General features: G+C 38.1%; 2 protein-coding genes across 2 annotated transcripts in view; one reads left to right on the top strand and one right to left on the bottom strand.

Annotated features, from left to right (window-relative positions):
* LOC135116195 (uncharacterized) overlaps positions 1-20,155 on the bottom strand; it is a 49,189-nt gene that overhangs the window by 3,308 nt on the left and 25,726 nt on the right. The window contains exon 2 of the mRNA XM_064033515.1: positions 16,146-16,312. The gene's annotated coding sequence lies outside the window, so the exon portion shown is untranslated. The remainder of the gene's footprint in view (positions 1-16,145; positions 16,313-20,155) is intronic.
* LOC135116194 (malignant T-cell-amplified sequence 1-like) overlaps positions 1-20,155 on the top strand; it is a 57,552-nt gene that overhangs the window by 15,086 nt on the left and 22,311 nt on the right. Inside the window, exon 3 of the mRNA XM_064033513.1 lies at positions 16,653-16,753. Within this exon, the coding sequence (XP_063889583.1) occupies positions 16,653-16,753 (101 nt within the window). The remainder of the gene's footprint in view (positions 1-16,652; positions 16,754-20,155) is intronic.

Below are 20,155 nucleotides of genomic sequence, written 5' to 3'. Positions count from 1 at the left end.
CAGGCACCTGCTGGTCGCCATCAGCTATAAGCCTCTGAGGTTGCCATCCTGTGTCACCCACCAACAGGGAAGGGAGTAATACAATCTCTAACCAAACCCCATGCTGAAAAAGGATCATGAACCATGTGCTAGGGGGGCTATAGACAAGACAACAGACATACAGAAAAAGGGTGTATAATATCCTGGGGCAACTGCCCATGAGTTGTCCATCCATGGCCAACAGGATATTATGCACCCTTCTACTAAAGAACAGCCTATTTGTAGTCTCCCAGAAGACCAGGAGAGAGAACAGACAGCTGCAATCCAACTGAATATTGTGAAATTCTCTGCCTCCAGAGCTCCCAGGAGTGAGCTTTGAATACCAGTTGCATTTAATGGCATCAAACACTCAGAACACAGGTGCACAACAACTGACAGGTCCAAGATGGTCACAGAACTGCTCTCAGACTGCCAGCAAGATTCAAAACAATCAGGACACCTTGATGGAGGTAGTAAGACCACATGGTTCACCCGGAGTTATCTGGCATAGCACCAGTCAAGCTCTCAAAAGGTGCTTATCCTACCTAGTATGGCTGGGGTGTATTGCAGTTAACACTCCAGTAATAAATAATTCTGATAGCCCTCTAAGTATCCTCACAATTCTCCTTGCCACTTCTTCATCAGTCCTCTAGCTGTGTTTGTCCTCTTGCTACAATACCTGTGGCCTGACTAACAAAGGAATGCCAGCTCACAGCCCCACACTCCTCAGGCCGGCAGACAGTTACTCATTTGGTGTGAAGGAGGGGAAAGAATGGGGGAGGGATGGGGAGGGGGAAAAGGCCAGCCATACTCCAACCCACTTTTACTGTCTTTCCTCTAAGCAGAATGTTTCTTTTCAAAAATTAGTATGGGCATGTCAGAGGGCTGGATGGGATTTCACAATTTTATGGAGGACAGCAACTTGCCTGCTATATTATGTATCAAATACAAGTCTTAGGGGGTAAGAAGAAATAGCTAAATTTTAAAGGGGAAGGAGGTGGGGTGGTCAATGCACAGTTTTATATAAAACCTGGGGACTGGGCCAGGATCATCATACATCGCTCACCCATTTTCTCTCGCTCTCTCTGTCCTCTCTGCCCTCTTTTTTTGTCTCACTATCTTCTCATCCCATCCTCTCTTTCCATTTGCCCCTCTTAACAGTATATATAATAGATAATTTATGGTAAACAGTGTTGAGTTTTTAAATCTTTTGGGTTCCTTGGATATGGGATGCCTATCTTATTGGATTTATTTTAATTATATTACCTGTAAATTTTGCTGAGCATTGTAAGAAAAATCCACTTGAGAATAACTCACTATCTCATGGAGTAAAAAAAACAAAAGAAAAAGAAAACTACCATGACATCAGCCACATCTAGCATCAACTTCTCTTAGTAACTTTATTTTGAGAATATACTTATATCAGTATTGTACCTACCAATTGCCAGTCTTCAACTTAGCTCATAAGTTTTTTTTAACAAAGAATTATAAGCATTTAGTTTTCAACTAAATATACTTTGAGCACTGTAATACCTGATATTCAATACAAATTGAAAAATCAGGATGGTCACACTCCAGATTTCTTGCTGTCTTCATTATTTTCTTCTTCCTCCTCTTCCTTATCACACCTGTCCACAGAAAGTTGTCTTCATTGTATTTACTTTTGTGTTGCTTAAATATGTTGGTAAGAGATATTACATACATAACTCATTGGTGCCATTTCCAAACAGATGACAGTCATGTGCCTGGAACCTAAGATGTGATATTTCAGATTTTATTAAATTTTCACAATATAAGTGTTTTCAATTGCACCATTCTCTCTCTCTCTCTCTCTCTCTCTCTCTCTCTCTCTCTCTCTCTCTCTCTCTCTCTCTCTCTCTCTCTCTCTCTCTCTCTCTCTCTCTCTCTCTCTCTCTCTCTCTCTCTCTCTCTCTCTCTCTCTCTCTCTCTCTCTCTCTCTCTCTCTCTCTCTCTCTCTCTGTGTGTGTGTGTGTGTGTGTGTGTGTTTAATTCAAGGTACCACATACATAAAGGTGGTTTAGAAACTAAATGTTAAAAGCCAGAGTTACACGTACATATTGCAATTGTTACTGTGTTTTGTTAATCCTCGTGCTTTTAAGTGTCTTAAATATGTTGTATATTTACAGATTTGTAGTACATGCACACAGAATAGTATAAGCAGCTACTACAGAACAGGTTGCCTGTGATATATGGCAGTTATTGTTCTGTAACTTCTGGTAGAATTAGAATACTGGTATCATTAGTAAACTTATAAAGTATATGTATGTCTATATAGTAAACCCTCTAGTTTGAAGCAATTGGGGGAGGGTCTGGGTTCCATTAGCCTAAAGTCTAAATTTTCCAATGTTTACCTGTAGTTCCTTGCATCCTAAATGTTGTGCCACATGAGTGATGGGAAAGGAGCTGAGTTCTATGTTGCATCCAGGGTTGGAAAAATTATTATTTAAAAAAAAATTAAATCGGGTTTTTAGAAATTTGTCAGTTTTTTTATTTGAATTATTTTTGCACATTAATCCTTGTTTTTTGCACTGATTATTTGTTTAAGTTTTATGAGGCCATTTTCTTGTATTAAACTTGACCAATGTTAAATGAAGTCATAGTTTAATATACATTACTCAACATGAGTTTTTTACTTAAAAATCATAGGTATGACTAATAATTTAATCAGATCAGTTATGTTAAAGTGACTAACTTACTTTGCATTAAAAAGAGAATTAAGCTCATTAAACTTCATAACTGCATTTATTGTTATTATCAACAAAAAGACCGTACTCTTTTTTTTTTTTTTTTTTCATGAATTTGAATATTTATCTTGTAAGAGATAGCAGTGATTCACTGGTGCCTGACTTGCTGCTGGACCAGTACAGGATCAGTAAGACAAGCAGACTTCATACTTTTCCTGTTCAACTTCTTCACATGCTCTTCCTTCTTCCTTGTATATATATATATATATATATATATATATATATATATATATATATATATATATATATATATATATATATATATATATATATATATATATATATATATATATATATATATATATATATATATATATATATATATACACACACACACACACACACACACACACACACACACACACACACACACACACACACACACACACACACACACACAGTAAACCCTCGTTTACTGAATTAATTTGGGCAAACCCACTGACGTTAAAGGTGAAAATCTGATAAAACCAACGGTGAGTTGGTCAGGAGTGCCACAACCTCAAATAACATCTGCTGGTGCAGGAATGAAGCAGAAGCAGTGTGTAGGTGCTAGGCCTGTGCTGCTGGCCAGCCCAAATTATTATACAATAATGGAAAAATTATGACATATTTTCTATACATGGCATAGTGTATGATAGACAATGTATGGCAGACAAACATCAAATTATGACAGAAATACCATAATTGTGGCAGACAGCACAATCCTGGTTGGTGCAGTGTGCTTACCACCACCACCACCACACCCTCACTCCCTCCCATCCTCACTCACTCCTTTGCTGCCACTGCTGCTTACCAGGATGAACTTCACTAGAAGAGAGCTCCAAACATGTCAACATGGCACAGTGTAATGAAATATTTGTGATGACAAACATGTACCTGATGTAAAATACTGTGGAATGTGCCTTCTAAGGATTTAGTAAATTATTAATAATAATATGCAGTTAATATTCTGGCTGCTGGCTGGATGTTCTGGCTCATTTATTGACATTTATCCAGTGAATCTGATGGGTGGTCTATACCCCATACATGTCTGTTAAATGCAGAAATCTGCTATAATGGGGTCTGATATAATGAGGGTTTACTGAAGTGCTAAAAATTACTAGGTAATGATTATGAAACAAAATAATGATGAAATATAAAAACCTGTAGCATTAAGATCAGGATCCAAAACATTAAGATGGGAGTGTTTTGTTTACTATTTCAAGTCAACAGCTGGGTAGGAGTGCTGTAACTCTTTAGTCAGTAGTGGAACATCTTGAACACAGAAAAAGGTAGAAAGGAACATGAGGTAGTATCATAATCATAATAATTTTTCAGGGACAGTTATGATTACTGACAAACTGGTATGATATTTTCTACTCTTCTGTGTTGGTTTGAGCTTCAACTTAGACCAAAGCCTGATTGAGGGGCAGACTATGAAGTTTAGGGAAAAGTGCTGCTTATTTTATTTTTTTCTAAATATTCCCTGCCAAATTATAGGTGTGTTTTATACTCTGGTATGCCTTATATGGTGGGAAATATTGTATTTGTTGTGTTATCTCAAATACAGTAGTGCAAATGTGCTTATTTTGATGTATTTTTTTTATTGTGGAAATTTTTGTTATTTTCTGGTTCCCTGGAACCAATAAATTTTTTCCCATTGGTTCTTCAGTTGCCATAACACACATTTCTCATAATGAACAGTGCATTGAAATTAATCATATTTCTTGTCACATACCTTACCCTTATATATATATATATATATATATATATATATATATATATATATATATATATATATATATATATATATATATATATATATATATATATATATATATATATATATATATATATATATATATATATATATATATATATATACAGTTGAACCTTGGTTCTTGAACTTAATTTGTTCTTGAATGCCGTTCAAAATCCAAAATGTTCGAAAACCCAAGCTAATTTTTCCATAGGAATCAATGTAAAATGGGTTAGTCTGTCCCCAGGCACCTGTCTACTCTGTCTTAGCTTCTTATGACAGATGCTTCCACTGCCAAGATGGCTGCTCCACAACATCTCCAGCTCAGATATTATTTATCCAGAAAGGATATATTGTATGAACTTAGTAATACAGAACTCATTTGAAGATACTGTTTAGACAGTGCACATATTCTCTTTAATGATCTAGTGAGGGAAGCCTTACAGAGTGACACAGAGAGGAGCAACTCATCACCAAAATGAAGGTGATCATAGCACTCAGACATCTTGCTGCTAGGAAAAGCTACTAGGAATGCAGTTGTGCAGCAGTGATAATGCTGGGGATCATTGAGAAAGCCACCTTAGGGATTACTCCTGATTGCCGAAAACTTTGTTTACATCAAGGTTCTTCAACAGGATCACATTTACCCTATTTCAAAGATTAAATTACTGTCTTACATTCTGTGTCTCTCCTCTAAATACAGGGTGTAATGCAAGTTTCTGCAAATACTGAAAGAGGTGAAAGAACATGTAATTTCAAGTAGAAAATGTTCTATACACATATGCGTTTTAAGGCTTTGTTTACCCGTCAAAGGAGTTGAAAATGTTTGGGTGTACTATTCATGTAGCTATGAGGTGATCGACAGACAGTTGCATTATTCCAGCCTCAGAGGTGCCACTTGTTCAAATTATGAATAGTTTTATCTTATTTTCTGCAGGCTGTGGAATATTACAGTATCTTGTAACAAGACACACGGTATTAAAAAGCATGTAATTTACTGATAAGCATTACACTACAACATTATTGTGGTGATTAAAAGTACTCCTGTAAAATGCTACGTGGCATCATCACAGTGAGGGAAGAAGGGGCAGTGAGTCCAAGCAACCTTGAAAGCAGCTCAGTGATGCCTCGTAGCATTTTACAGTACTTTTAATCACCGCAATAATGTTGTCATGTAATGCTTATTGGTAAATTACATGCTTTTTAACACCATTTGTCTTGTTATAAGATACTGTAATATTCCACACCCTGCAAAAAATAGGATTAAACCATTTGTAATTTGATCAAGTGGCACCTCTGAGGTTGCAACAATGCAACCGTCTGTCTGTCACCTCATAGCTACATGCATAGTTCTCCCATACATTTTCAACTCCTCTGATGGGTAAACAAAGCCTTAAAATGCATATGTGTATAGAACATTTTCTACTTAGAATTACATGTTCTTTCACCTCTTTCAGTATTTGCAGAAACTCGCATTACACTCTATGTAAAAACAAAGGAAATATTCATAGAAACTATAAATTAGTAATAAACTGCAGCTTTTGCTCTGTCTTTTAATATTTTAAATCAAGTAACTTTGTTTGAGAACCAAATTATGGTATGGCAACTGAAGCAATTATGAATTCAAAATTTTGTTAAAAAACTGATGTGTTCAAAAAGGAAGGCATTCAGTAACAGGTTCCACTGTATATATATATATATATATATATATATATATATATATATATATATATATATATATATATATATATATATATATATATATATATATATATATATATATATATATATATACACACACACACACACACACACACACACACACACACACACACACACACACACACACACACACACACACACACACACACACACACACACACACAGTATATACATGTGCACACAAGTATTTATATAATTGATGTATCCCTATCTCAATAACCATATTTTTCATGCATGCTTCCTTCCATCATTTCTTTCCTAGTATGCTGGGCCTCTAACGTACAGACACACATGACGTGTTGATTATTATTGCAGGTATTTATGGTGGTCAGCAGCAGAATTAGACTAAGAGGATTATCTACCTCAGGGTTAGGTCAGGTGAGTTTTCTGTTGCCTGGTTTGTTTCACACCTCAGGTGAAAATGGTGACTTTTTCCATAGGAGTGGTTGTTGGTGACAAACCTTGATCTCAGCTAGTAATTTGCTTTTAAAAGTGAAAATGTTAAATTAGTATAATTTTTCCAGAACAAAATTTTGCAGACCTTAATTAGACTGTGATTTATTTATGATTATTGTTTTCTCTAAGTCCTAATAATGCTTAGGTTAATAGATGTTACTGACTTTTTAATTCCATTCATACTCAGAGACATGTTTCAATGCCAAGACTATCCTTTAACCCTCCTTGCAAGGAAAATATTCACCAAGAAATGATAAATTATTCTATTTAGATTTTATATTGGCATGTCAAAAGTAATTTAATTAATTTCTAAGAAATTTGTGTTAATCCTCCATGAAAAATATCTTGAAAGAGCTTAATTGAAATAGAGGTGGGACAGAGAGACAGACGGGCAGACAGAAGAATACATGTGTATAGAGAAATTGCAGTGATGTCACAGCTGCGTTGTGTACAGCTCACATCAGCCATGTTGGACTCCACCTTCCCCGGTAGATAAATAAATGTTCCTACCTTTGCCATGATGAGCTTGGTACCAGGAATAGATGTTTGTGTCATTACATGGTTCATGTACCCAACAATAAAATACTTGTAAGCCTCAAGGCTCTTGTATGCCTTGAAGGACTGCCCAGTAAATAATTGGCTTTTACTGTTCAACAGATACTTGTAGATGTCAGGGTAGATGATACTGGGAAGTTTGAGGCTGGCTGTGAAAAGAGGGATGTGGACTGATGCTTCCGGTTTAAATGAGGGTCCATCCCTCCAGATGCCCTAACTTTTCCAATATTCTGGGGGCAGTATGCAGAAAACTTCATGAAAGCTCCTCTTAAAACTACTCATAACTTTCAAATTCTCCTCATAGCTAGGAGCTAGACTTGTGAGTTATGCAGAGTAACTCATAAGGTGACTCCTAGCTGTGAACTGAGTGATTTATGAGTTACTCATAAGAAGGTGCTATGTGGTGTATCTTGCACTACTAATAGCGCTAATGTTTTGTTAAAAACGCTTCTATCATGATAATAAGAATATGGTGGTATGTTGTTATCACTTTAAAGTGAAATATAGAAATTTTGTTAATGTGATAATTGCAGAAATGAGAATCTATCAATATATTATACCTTTAAAAGAATATGTGTGGATTTACTCTGGCAGCAGATGCTGCCCACCTCAGCTCAGAACACAGTTCACAAGAAGAAGAAGTCTGCTGAGTACTGACACGCAATACCAGCAAACCTTGCCAGCATGGAGCCAGCCCTGCAGTTATGCAATTGCTTTATACTATTTACTTAAACATTATTCTGATAGCAAGACCATGTTTTCAGGGTACAAGTTTAGATATGCGGTGCTGCTCAATTACTCATCCCAATGAATCCCTGCTCTTTTTCGTTCTAACCCATTTCACTAACTAAATCAAACCAATCTAGACAAAACGAAACCTACCCATGCATAATCTAACCCAACTACTTTGGCATGAGATAGTTTTGTTAATTAATGTTTGGTTAAGTTTATTTGGGTGAGGCCTTGGGCTATGCTGCTTGCAGTGTAGGTTTAGTGGGTCTACCCAGCATGAACAATGTGCCAGACGTGTGATTCGAGTGAACTACCTTCACTCCCTTGTAACGGCCATTAAATTCTTACAAAACTTTGAAATAAAGTTTTTAAGTAAAATCTAACCAAATCTAACTGAAATGCTTCGGTGCTGTGGCATCACAAGTTGTTGTTGCTCCACCATTATCACTTATGAGTAACTCATGAACTTCTTGGGAATCCTTGTCCATGACTCATAACGCGCTAGGAGTACAGATAACCCGATGCGAACTTTTCTACATTACTCATAAGGCTTATGAGGTACTCTTAGAAGGTTTATGAGCTGCATCCAGCTCATAACAGACTTATAGTCTTTTCTGCATACTAAATTAAATAAAACAGTACATGTATACTTTACTTACCTTGGTTGTAGATAGTTGTTGACACAGATGGATGGCAAAGGAGGAGAGGATAAAACTACTGCTTTGAAGGGTAATCCTCTTTCATAAAAGCACTAGGCAACTCTGTTTTGTTTTTTTCCTTTTTTGGACATTTTATTTATTTATATAAATATTTTTTTTATATATATTTTTGTAAGAGAAATCAATCTGAAGAAATTTGTCTTTTCTTTGGTGCAGAATTTTCCTGGTGGGACATGGCATCATCATTCAAAAATGTTAATTACCCTATTGGCCACAACTTTTTCAGGGTAGTGCTTTTCAGTAAATTCTTGCACTTCCACTTACTATACATGTCTTTTATCTGAGCACTAGTAATTTTCTCCCTATCCTCCTCCCCTGTTGAAAGCTCCTCCTGTATGGCTTTCACTTGCTCACTTTGCAACTCCACAAGCTCTTCTGTGGTGAGTTCTTGATGGCCTTCTACCAGCTCCACATGAGCATTGTTGACCTCCAAGCCCATACTTTTGCCCATGGACATGATCTCATCAACTACTTGTACCTCTGTCTCTGTCTCAAAGCCCTCAAAGTCTGTCTCTGCCACACAACTTAACCAGTTTCTTCCAGGCTGACTGCAAGGTGTAATAAAAGACCTCATTCCAGGATTTGTCAGTGAGGTTGATGCTGTGGAGGATGTTCAGATGCTCCTTCCAAAAATCTTGAAGGGTTAGATTGGTGTCATTAGTGATCTGGAAACACCTGGAAAATGCCTTCATGTTCAACTTCTTGAAATTTGGAATCACCTTTTGATCCATAGGTTGTGGCAGTGGAGTTGTATTAGGTTGAAAAAATTTGACCTTCATGAACTCATACTCAATGCCTAGGTCTTCCTCCAAACTCAGCAGATGAGCAGGAGCATTATCCATGATGAGAAGACACTTAAGGGGCAGACACTTAAGGGGTAGATTCATTTCCTCAAGATATTTCTTGACAGTTGGGGCAAACACTTTTTGTCAACCATTCCATAAATAAAATCTGCATTTCCCATGCCTTGCTATTCACTCTCCACATTACAGGGAGTTTAGCCTTCAACACATTATTGTGGTTGGAGACATGCAGATTTTCAAAGTGGTAAACAAAAATCTTAGTAACCAGTTACATTACTGCACAATAAAAATATAAGCCTATCCTTCATTGGCTTGTGTCCAAGCAGTGCTTTCTCCTCCTGGATGATGTAAGTCCTTTTTGGCATTTTCTTCCAAAATAAGCCAGTCTCACTGCAAGTGAGCATTTGATGAGAGATGGACCCTTCATTTTCAACAAACTCAACAAATTTGTCCACAAACATATTCACAGGTTTTTTGTTTGAATTAGAAGTCTCCCCATGCTATACAAACACTATGAATTCTACTTCATTGGCAAAATTTTTTGGACCACTCTACTTCACTGTCAGCACTTGTACTTGGTGTTTTTGCTGACAAATCACTGTGCAACTGTCAAAGCTTTCTCACAAGTTATTGCCTCACTAATGCTATCTCCAGCCAGCTGCTTTTCATTTTCTACACTAACAACAGTTTTTCATTTGCTCTATCACATCAGATCTTGCTTCATTATCAGTCACTCCTTTAGCCACATCAGCCACCTGTATTGCCTCTTTGTTCTTCAAGATTATACAGATTGTCGATTTTGCCATGTTTTACTATCTTGTGATGTCAAGAACATGAATGACATTCTCATGTTTTGCTGTTATTTCTTGCCTGAATTCCACAGTAATACACTTAGGCTTACTGTTACCACTATCTCTTTAATTTTTAGAAACCATGATGAGGCATAAAATAACTCCATAAGAGCAAAAAGACCCCAAAAAATAAGCACTTGGACAAACACTGTCTACAGCATGCATACTAAAACACAAATGAGTGTGTGTTTCCCAGCTGAGGGCATTTGCTGGGTGTGTGTGGGTTCACAAACCAAACATGAACAGGAACATTTGTGAACGAGGATTCCACTGTACTATGCCAAACCTATCTCCCTATACCAGAACAGGCTTATTATGTGTGTGTGTGTGTGTGTGTGTGTGTGTGTGTGTGTGTGTGTGTGTGTGTGTATTGTAGTATGTGACAGAGGCACCATGTCAAAACTTAGTGTACTGTTGAGCTAAAAAGGTATACCAAATGTACTTGAGACAAAAAGCACCAAAGCCAGTCTGTTCTTACCAAAATTGGCAACCATGGTTTGAACTAATGTAACCTGCAGATTTTATTGGAGTTATTGGTCACAATTCGAATACTATTTTTGGTCAGTCCATGTGGATTTCTGACTGCCTGACCTTGTCTATTAAATCTGAAATATGTTAAAATCAGGTCCATTAAACTGAGGGTTTACTGCAATACAAAGAACAATGTACCTGGTGAGCACAGTGGAAAAATGTATCGTCATGCAGCAATAGACCTGGGAAGGAAGCTTTGGTCACATTCAGTTGTGTGCAATTTTAGACTGTAGTGGATCCAGACTAACCTGATACTTGGGGTGTTGGTTGTACTTGTCTGTGCTATTGCCATCTCAACCACAGAGTGACCTGACCTGACCTGGTCCAGCAGGGCAGAGTCTGGGAGATTCAAGTGTCAAGGTCACAAGGATGGCAGGGCAGCATGGCCTATATGCATTGCCAAGTGTACTGGAAGGTATAGCGTTGTTGATCCATCACCAAATTGAAAGCCATTCAAAAAACCAAGCAATCTTCTATAACAACTTATAATTTTGGAATAATTAAGGCAAAGGATTACAATATGAATGAGAGAGTGAGATCTTCAAGTGCCTGTTGACTGTGAACATGACAGCAATGTGGGACGGGAACAGCCAACACCCCAAGTACCAAGCAAGGCTGGATTCACTGTAGTACTTATTTGCTCTTTGTTTGTGTTGCCTTTTTTGCCCTTCATTATGGCTCCCAAACATGGGGCTGACTCTTGTGATAGCAATGCAAAAAAAGATGCTTGGCCTGCACCAATCATCTGTAACTTCAATTATCAAGGATAGAGATCATATCCTTGAGTATGTGAAAGGTTATGATTCTTTGAAATCAACTGAGATAACCAAGCAGTGTAGTGGTCTGATTATTGAGATGAAGCACTTAGTGCTTTGGCTGGAAGACCAGCATCAGCAGCATATCCTGGTGTGCCTTATGTTGATTCAGGAGGGTAAAACATTGTTTAAAGCACTAAAAAGTGAAAAGGGAGAAGAGAGTGAAAGTGAAGAGTTTTTGGCCAATGAGGATGTAAGGGTTGGTTTATGTGATTTAAGGCTCATGCAAAATTATTTAATCTTAAGGTGTAAAGTGAAGGTACTGGTGGTTATGTGAAAGCAGCAAGTGAGCTTCCTAGAGCATTGGTAAGTGCAGAGCAAGCCAATCCTAGGAGTAAAGGCAAGAAATTGTTTCTCTCTCTCTCTCTCTCTCTCTCTCTCTCTCTCTCTCTCTCTCTCTCTCTCTCTCTCTCTCTCTCTCTCTCTCTCTCTCTCTCTCTCTCTCTCTCTCTCTCTCTCTCTCTCTCTCTCTCTCTCTCTCTCTCTCTCACACACACACACACACACACACACACACACACACACACACACACACACACACACACACACACACACACACACACACACACACAAGCTTGAACCCATTACATTTGGTAATTTTCAAATAATATAATATCTATATAACCCTTACTATATCCTGTACACAAGGATATCACAAAAACTTTATAAGATTCTTCCATTTTTTTTTTTTTTTTTTTTTTTTTCATCTGGATGATCAGCACAAGAAATCATGATTAAAATGATCCTGCCAAATGCCATTCTTTAAAAGAAAATAGGAATAGAACAGAGAATCTGATTGATTTTCTAGGATGTCTTGATATTCCTCTTGAAAATTCAGTTCATAGAATGGAGAAAATACAGAAGCTAGAAGAGAATTCTGCAGCTCAAATAAAAGGAGTGAAAAATAAAGACACTTGTTAACTCCTGTATTATTAAGGTTAACATAATATTAGTGAGAGTAAGTAGAAAGTCTTATGCAGCAAGGCCACAGGATAGGGGGAGCATGTATTTAGCGAGTGTGGAATAGCATTAACTATGGAAATAATGGTAGAAGATAGTAAGAGATACAACATTATGTCAATGAGTGAGAGAACTAAGACAATCTGTTAGAGGAGAAGAATCAGTGAGACCAAAAACTAATGACTCCACTATGTTTAGGAGGGGTGAATAGATTGAATCTCCCCATATGTGTGAGCAGTACTATTTTATACATAAACAGTAAAATTCCTGTGTAGACTCAGCAATTGGGAGGTGGAAAAGTATTGGCAGAAGTGGCACAGAACTTTTCTTGAAAAGAAAAGAGAAATGAAATTTCCAGTTCAAATTTTTTAACTGGAGGGGCATAAAGAACATCATTATAAAGAATTTATATAACAGACATAATATAGTCAGAGGATGGAGGTGAAGGAGGAACAGACCCTGAATCATCCAGTGTGGTGTTGTTAGCAAAGGTCTGAGCCCTGGGCTGTGTGCTATCCTGGTAGACTACAATCAGTTGATTCAGAACAGAAAATAAATCACAGGCAGGAGTTTGAAATAAATTGTATTTTCCTTCTATTGTACACTTTAGAATTAGATTTACAAGATCAGGAATGAAAGATACTACAGTTGAAAGGTTAGGGTGTGCAGGTTTTTTTAAAGATTTAAGTGAGGGTGTTTTTTATGGCTGTGACTTTTGTGTCCCATGAATTTTGAACTTGCACATAAGTGATCGTTGTGGCAGTCACTTTCCCATCAATTCAACATGAATCTTGTGGAGATACCATCTGTTTCTGCTCTCTTGTTAAAGAAAGAAGATAAACAGAAAAAAACAATATTGGGTGCAGTTTTGAGTCAAAGGTAACAAGGTCAGTTTTATACACTGTATGAAGATGACCTGAGATCACACTCCAAAACAAGTTTTCAGGTATTTTATGGTGAATATAGACATGCTTGACAAACTCTTAAATATAATTTTACCTGTAAAAATGTGCATTCTATTCATTAAGTCATGCCACAGCCTCAAAGACCTCAAAGACCACACTTGTTTCTTTACATTTTCATAGCTGCATTCCTTTAGCTTTGGATTACAAAGTGTTTGCCATTTTGGTTCTTCACTAATAAGACATTCACAGTCAGTTATGTCTATGAAATTCTTTACTCTAGTGTGATAACCTTTTATGTATACACTGACTTATGAATTGCTGACTGGCAGAGTTCCTGTGCTGAGTAGATGCTGTATAATGATTTATTTAATCTTTTCCAATCAATAATAGTGTATTGAAGTTAAGCCACAAAAGTTGCTTGTGTGCACACTTTTTAATATAATGGTTTCCATTAGTGAACCACCAAAATTGCCATGTCACATCACTTGGAAAATGGGTCTAGATCAATTTTGTTTGTTGACATAGTCACAAGAGTCACCAGTGCATGATATTCCATCATAACACATCTGTTTCATTTGTAAATTAATCTACAAAAGTTGCAGGCACAAAAGTGCTTGTGCATGCTTAGCCTTATCCTTGGGTAGACAACATTAAAAAGTTTGAAGAACACTACAAAGTCATGTAAAATATCAAAGTTGAAGGGTTGTTCACCATATTGGTCAGTGAAAAATGATAGTCAAAGCTGGTGGAAAACGTAAAAATCACCAAGTATGGAGTTTTCAGCAAGGGGAAAATAGATAAGAATGTGGTCAACTTTGGAAGTCAAATAGTCCATAAATTTTACATGGTTAAAGAAGTTCAGTGAGAGATACTTAACAGATGAATTTAGTGAAAATGACAGTGGTCTTGCACAAATATTGAAGAGTTCTGAAGACTCAGTGTGTGAGCATGAGGTCACGTTATGTCATTGTGTACATGGATACAACAGCCAACTTTTAATTGAAATTGAAGACAGAGAAAGCAAGAGGGAACAGAAAAAGGTCTGTGAATGGCCTCAGATATTTGAATATCATTAAGGAAAAGATGAGGTTTGAGGAAAGTGAGATGACATTCTACAGATTCCTCTCTCTCATTCAGTGCTTTCTTCACACAGTTCATCCACTCCAAGCATGGCTTTCCTCTTAACCTTGCACCATGCATATTTGATCGCATTATTCTCTTTACCAATTTTCTGTCCTCCATTCTCTTCACATGCCCAAATGGTCTTAACACACTGAATTTCACATCCAGCCAACTCTCACAATACACCATAAAAGATAAAGGAAAATATGATTATTTGTTTCCAATCCCACTTACATTATAATGAGCACAACACTCACAATCACAGCCATTTTCAGCATTAGAAAGGGATTATTCTTAGTAATTAACATTGCTGAAAGTATTATATGATAAAATATTAATGAAATGATGAACTGAGTAAGTAAAACAGAAGAAAGAGTGACTGGCCAAATATCCTTGCAAGGTCAATCACCCATATACCACTCATGGTTTTCCGTCATTTCCATCACTGTACTGGTGATGGAGGCCTTCGCCCTCTTACCAGGAACTGTTGGCTTTTTTTTTCCTAACATGTAGCAGGCATAGGAAAAGCAGAGAAAGAACACAAATAGTAATGCAAGCTATGACACCACAGGAGACAGTGAAAGTGTGGCAGTAATGAGTGATGCAGGTGAACTGCTGGCAAACAGTATTTCCAGACAATCTACTACAAATAAAATCCCTAAATAGTATTCAGGGAATATATTGCTAAACTCCTTTTTCTATATATTTTCATATATATCATAGAAATAGGCTGAGGCAGCACATATGTGTTCAGGATAAAAAAAATATATTCATATGCCACTCATACTTGGAAAAATTAGTGTTCAAACTTGTTTGTGTTCAGGCGTTCTACTAGATGTACTTGTGTGTGTGTGTGTGTGTGTGTGTGTGTGTGTGTGTGTGTGTATATATATATATATATATATATATATATATATATATATATATATATATATATATATATATATATATATATATATATATGACCAACCAGTCACTTATTTATGCATTACATATGTTTATGTGTTTGTGTGTGTGAGTGACTGATTTACATTTTTGAGGATCACTACTGGGCTTATGATTACCCATAGTGCCCCTTCACTCAGAGTAAGACCAAGACCTTTAGACACCACTCTGCTCTGTCCTTTCCTGCAAGGAGGACAGTAACTGCTTGTTCCTAATTGAAAACCACCTTAGGCAAACTTCAGTCCACTAAGTGATCAGTAAAAATTGTGTGTGTGTGTGTGTGTGTGTGTGTGTGTGTGTGTGTGTGTGTGTGTGTGTGTGTGTGTGTGCGCATTTGTTTATATTGGAAATGATAGAAGGTGGTATAGGAGAACAAGGAAGACAGAAAATGGAGGATAAAAATAAGTAGGCAAAGTCTGGGAGAAGAGTGGATTGATATAAACACATGTGGATAAATGAGAGAGAGAGAGAGAGAGAGAGAGAGAGATATTTCCTTGCCCTTCCTTACCTGTCCAAATCTTTATGGTTGTGACTGTAGTTTTTGATTATTGCTGCTACTCATAGACCATGCACCTCCTTGCAACTGATGCTGGGACTGCTGTGCCTGTCATGCTAATTTCAAGCACTATCAGTTTGATGAGGCGGTGAGTTTGTGTTGAGTCATCTGACTAGCAGCTGAAATGAAAAAAGAAGAAAAAAAGAGTTAACCTAATTCAATAAAAATATGGTACAGCATACTTGTCTTAAAAAAAATATATATATTATGCTGAATTGGATGTATGTACACTTGGCTCTAAATGACATAGTATGTGTTAATCAATTATTTTACAGTGTCATTATACACTTACTTTCTACATGAACCATTAACGTCCCAGTAACTGAAAAAAATATATAATCTGTTCTTGATCATCCCTCATTATATTACACTAAGATTTCATCATATGTCACAACCATACCACTATTATGTTGCAACTGTCATAATGTCTCTTTAATGGTAATGTTTACTTCCTAACAGTCATGAACACATAGAGCTGTTGGTGCGCAGTGATGGGGAGCTGCTGTTCTTCAGACAGAGGGAAGGCACCTGGATGCCCACCTTAAAACTCCTGCATAAATGTAAGTAATTATCCACAGCCAATCTTTATGCCCTATACAAGGTTAAGTTTTGTTTAATTCTTAAAATTTCATACAACAGCTTTAGTTCAGTACATATATACCCAGTTGTCTTACATGATATGCAGTAGGTATGTCATCTGCTTTACATCCTGCCACCTACTCTGTGTCTGCCTAAGCTATAGTAACAATGACAAAAAATCTAAAGTTATAAGTTATGCATATCCATTTGTTGCTAAAATTACCATGACATAAATCCCTGTCATCTGAGTTTACTGTTGTTACAGTTGTACCAATATGGTTCCCAACTGCCTCCTCCCTAACAAGGAGGAGGCAGTAGACACCTGCCGAAACGATAATTACCCCCAGTGAGGTCTAAAGCACTGTTCAGGGGGTGCTGTGAACTTATCATTAAACCCAGTTGTGACCTCACTGAATGTTTCCCTTTGTGTCTCACAACACAAGGGGGCAGTCACAGCCTGCCCTCTAAAGACAACTCTCTTCCTCCACACAAAACTACAAGCACCTAATAACACACACACCCTTCACTCAAAAATTTTAAAATCATCATGGCGACTCCTACACCAGCCTCGGGAGTCCCCATCTGGGGAGGGGACCATAAATGTCCCCAGGTTGGACTGCCTTTCTGTCGACGACCCTAAGTGTATTGACACCCCCCCTCAACTTTTTCTTCATTAACTTCTGCAACATTTGCGGTCTAAGATCAAATTTTCAATCTGTAGAACACCACCTCTCCTCTTCTAAACCTCATCTTCTTTTCCTCACTAAAACTCAGGTGTCTGAGGCAACTGACAGTAGCCCCTTTTCTGTTCCCTCCTACTTTCTCTATCCTCATTTTCGATCCAAAGCTGGATGCTGCGTTTATGTGTGCAATGACTTAACCTGCTCTCTTACCCACGCTCTTGAATCTTCCGAGTTTTCCACCATCTGGCTAGTATGAGTCACTCTCATACTAAATTTATCTGTGCTGTATACCTCTTACCTAACTCCTCTGATTACGAGTATAAGAAATTCTTTGACTGCTTAACTTCCAAAGTGGAGCACATTCTGACCCTCTTCCCTATTGCAGAGATCTCCGTTCTTGGAGACTTCAATGTTCACCACCAGCTTTGACTTTCCTCTCCCTTCACTGATCATCCTGGTGAACTAGCCTACAACTTTGCTATCCTCCATGACCTAGAGCAATTGGTGCAACACCCTACTCGTATTCCTGACCCCAACATTCTTGACCTTTTCCTGACCTCTAATCCTTCTGCTTATGCTGTCACCCTTTCTTCTCCGTTGGGCTCTTCCGATCACAATCTCATATCTATATCTTGTCCTATCGCTCCAATCCCTCCTCAGGATCCCCCTAAGCGAAGGTGCCTCTGGCGTTTTGCCTCTGCTAGTTGGGGGGACCTGAGGAGGTATTTTGCTGATTTTCCTTGGAATGACTACTGCTTCCGTGTCAGTGACCCGTCTTTGTGTGCTGAGCGCATAACAGAGGTGATAGTGTCTGGCATGGAGGCGTACATTCCTCACTCTTTTTCTCGTCCTAAACCTTCTAAACCTTGGTTTAACACAGCTTGTTCTTGTGCTATACATGATAGAGAGGTGGCCCACAAAAGGTACTTAAGCCTTCCATCACCAGAATCTCATGCACTTTATATTTCTGCCTGGAACCATACCAAGTCTGTTCTCCAACTAGCCAAAAACTCCTTCATTAACAGAAAATGTCAAAATCTTTCAAGATCTGACTCCCCTCGTGATTTCTGGCATCTAGCCAAAAATATCTCCAATAACTTTGCTTCTTCTTCTTTCCCTCCTCTATTTCAGCCAGATGGCACAACTGCTATCACATTTATTTCTAAAGCTGAACTCTTCACTCAAACCTTTGCTAAAAACTCTACCTTGGACGATTCTGGGCTTGTTCCTCCCTCTCCTCCACCCTCTGACTACTTCATACCACCTATTAAAATTCTTCGCAATGATGTTTTCCATGCCTTCACTGGCCTGAACCCTTGGAAGGCTTATGGACCTGATGGGGTCCCTCCTATTGTTCTCCGAAACTGTGCCTCCATGCTTGCACCTTGCCTAGTCAAACTCTTTCAGCTCTGTCTGTCAATATCTACCTTTCCTTCTTGCTGGAAGTTTGCCTACATTCAACCTGTTCTTAAAAAGGGTGACCGTTCTAATCCCTCATACTACCGTCCTATTGCTTTAATTTCCTGCCTATGTAAAGTTTTTGAATCTATCCTCAACAGGAAGATTCTTAAACATCTATCACTTCACAACCTTCTATCTGACCGCCAGTATGGGTTCCGTCAAGGCCACTCTACTGGTGATCTTCTGGCTTTCCTTACTGAGTCTTGGTCATCCTCTTTTAGAGATTTTGGTGAAACTTTTGCTGTTGCCTTGGATATATCAAAAGCTTTTGATAGAGTCTGGCACAAAGCTTTGATTTCCAAACTACCCTCCTACGGTTTCTATCCTTCTCTCTGTAACTTCATCTCAAGTTTCCTTTCTGACCGTTCTATTGCTGCTGTGGTAGACAGTCACTGTTCTTCTCCTAAATCTATTAACAGTGGTGTTCCTCAGGGTTCTGTCCTGTCACCCACTCTCTTCTTATTATTCATTAATGATCTTCTAAACCAAACTTCTTGTCCTATCCACTCCTACGCTGATGATACCACCCTGCACTTTTCCACGTCTTTTCATAGACGTCCAACCCTTCAGGAGGTAAACATATCACGCAGGGAAGCCACAGAATGCTTGACTTCTGATCTTTCTAAAATTTCTGATTGGGGCAGAGCAAACTTGGTATTGTTCAATGCCTCAAAAACTCAATTCCTGCATCTATCAACTCGACACAACCTTCCAGACAACTATCCCCTCTTCTTCAATGACACTCAACTGTCCCCCTCTTCTACACTGAACATCCTCGGTCTGTCCTTTACTTATAATCTGAACTGGAAACTTCACATCTCATCTCTAGCTAAAACAGCTTCTATGAAGTTAGGCGTTCTGAGACGTCTCCGCCAGTTTTTCTCACCCCCCCCAGCTGCTAACTCTGTACAAGGGCCTTATCCGTCCATGTATGGAGTATGCTTCACATGTCTTGGGGGGGTTCCACTCATACTGCTCTTCTAGACAGGGTGGAATCAAAAGCTTTTCGTCTCATCAACTCCTCTCCTCTAACTGAATGTCTTCGGCCTCTCTCTCACCGCCGCAATGTTGCATATCTAGCTGTCTTCTACCGCTATTTTCATGCTAACTGCTCTTCTGATCTTGCTAACTGCATGCCTCCCCTCCTTCCGCGGCCTCGCTGCACAAGACTTTCTTCTTTCTCTCACCCCTATTCTGTCCACCTCTAATACAAGAGTTAACCAGTATTTTCAATCATTC

The sequence above is a fragment of the Scylla paramamosain genome, chromosome 30 (genome assembly GCF_035594125.1).
Source record: "Scylla paramamosain isolate STU-SP2022 chromosome 30, ASM3559412v1, whole genome shotgun sequence".
Classification (NCBI taxonomy): domain Eukaryota; kingdom Metazoa; phylum Arthropoda; class Malacostraca; order Decapoda; family Portunidae; genus Scylla; species Scylla paramamosain.
Note: the sequence above shows the minus strand (reverse complement) of the source record. Positions and strands in the feature narration are given on the sequence as shown.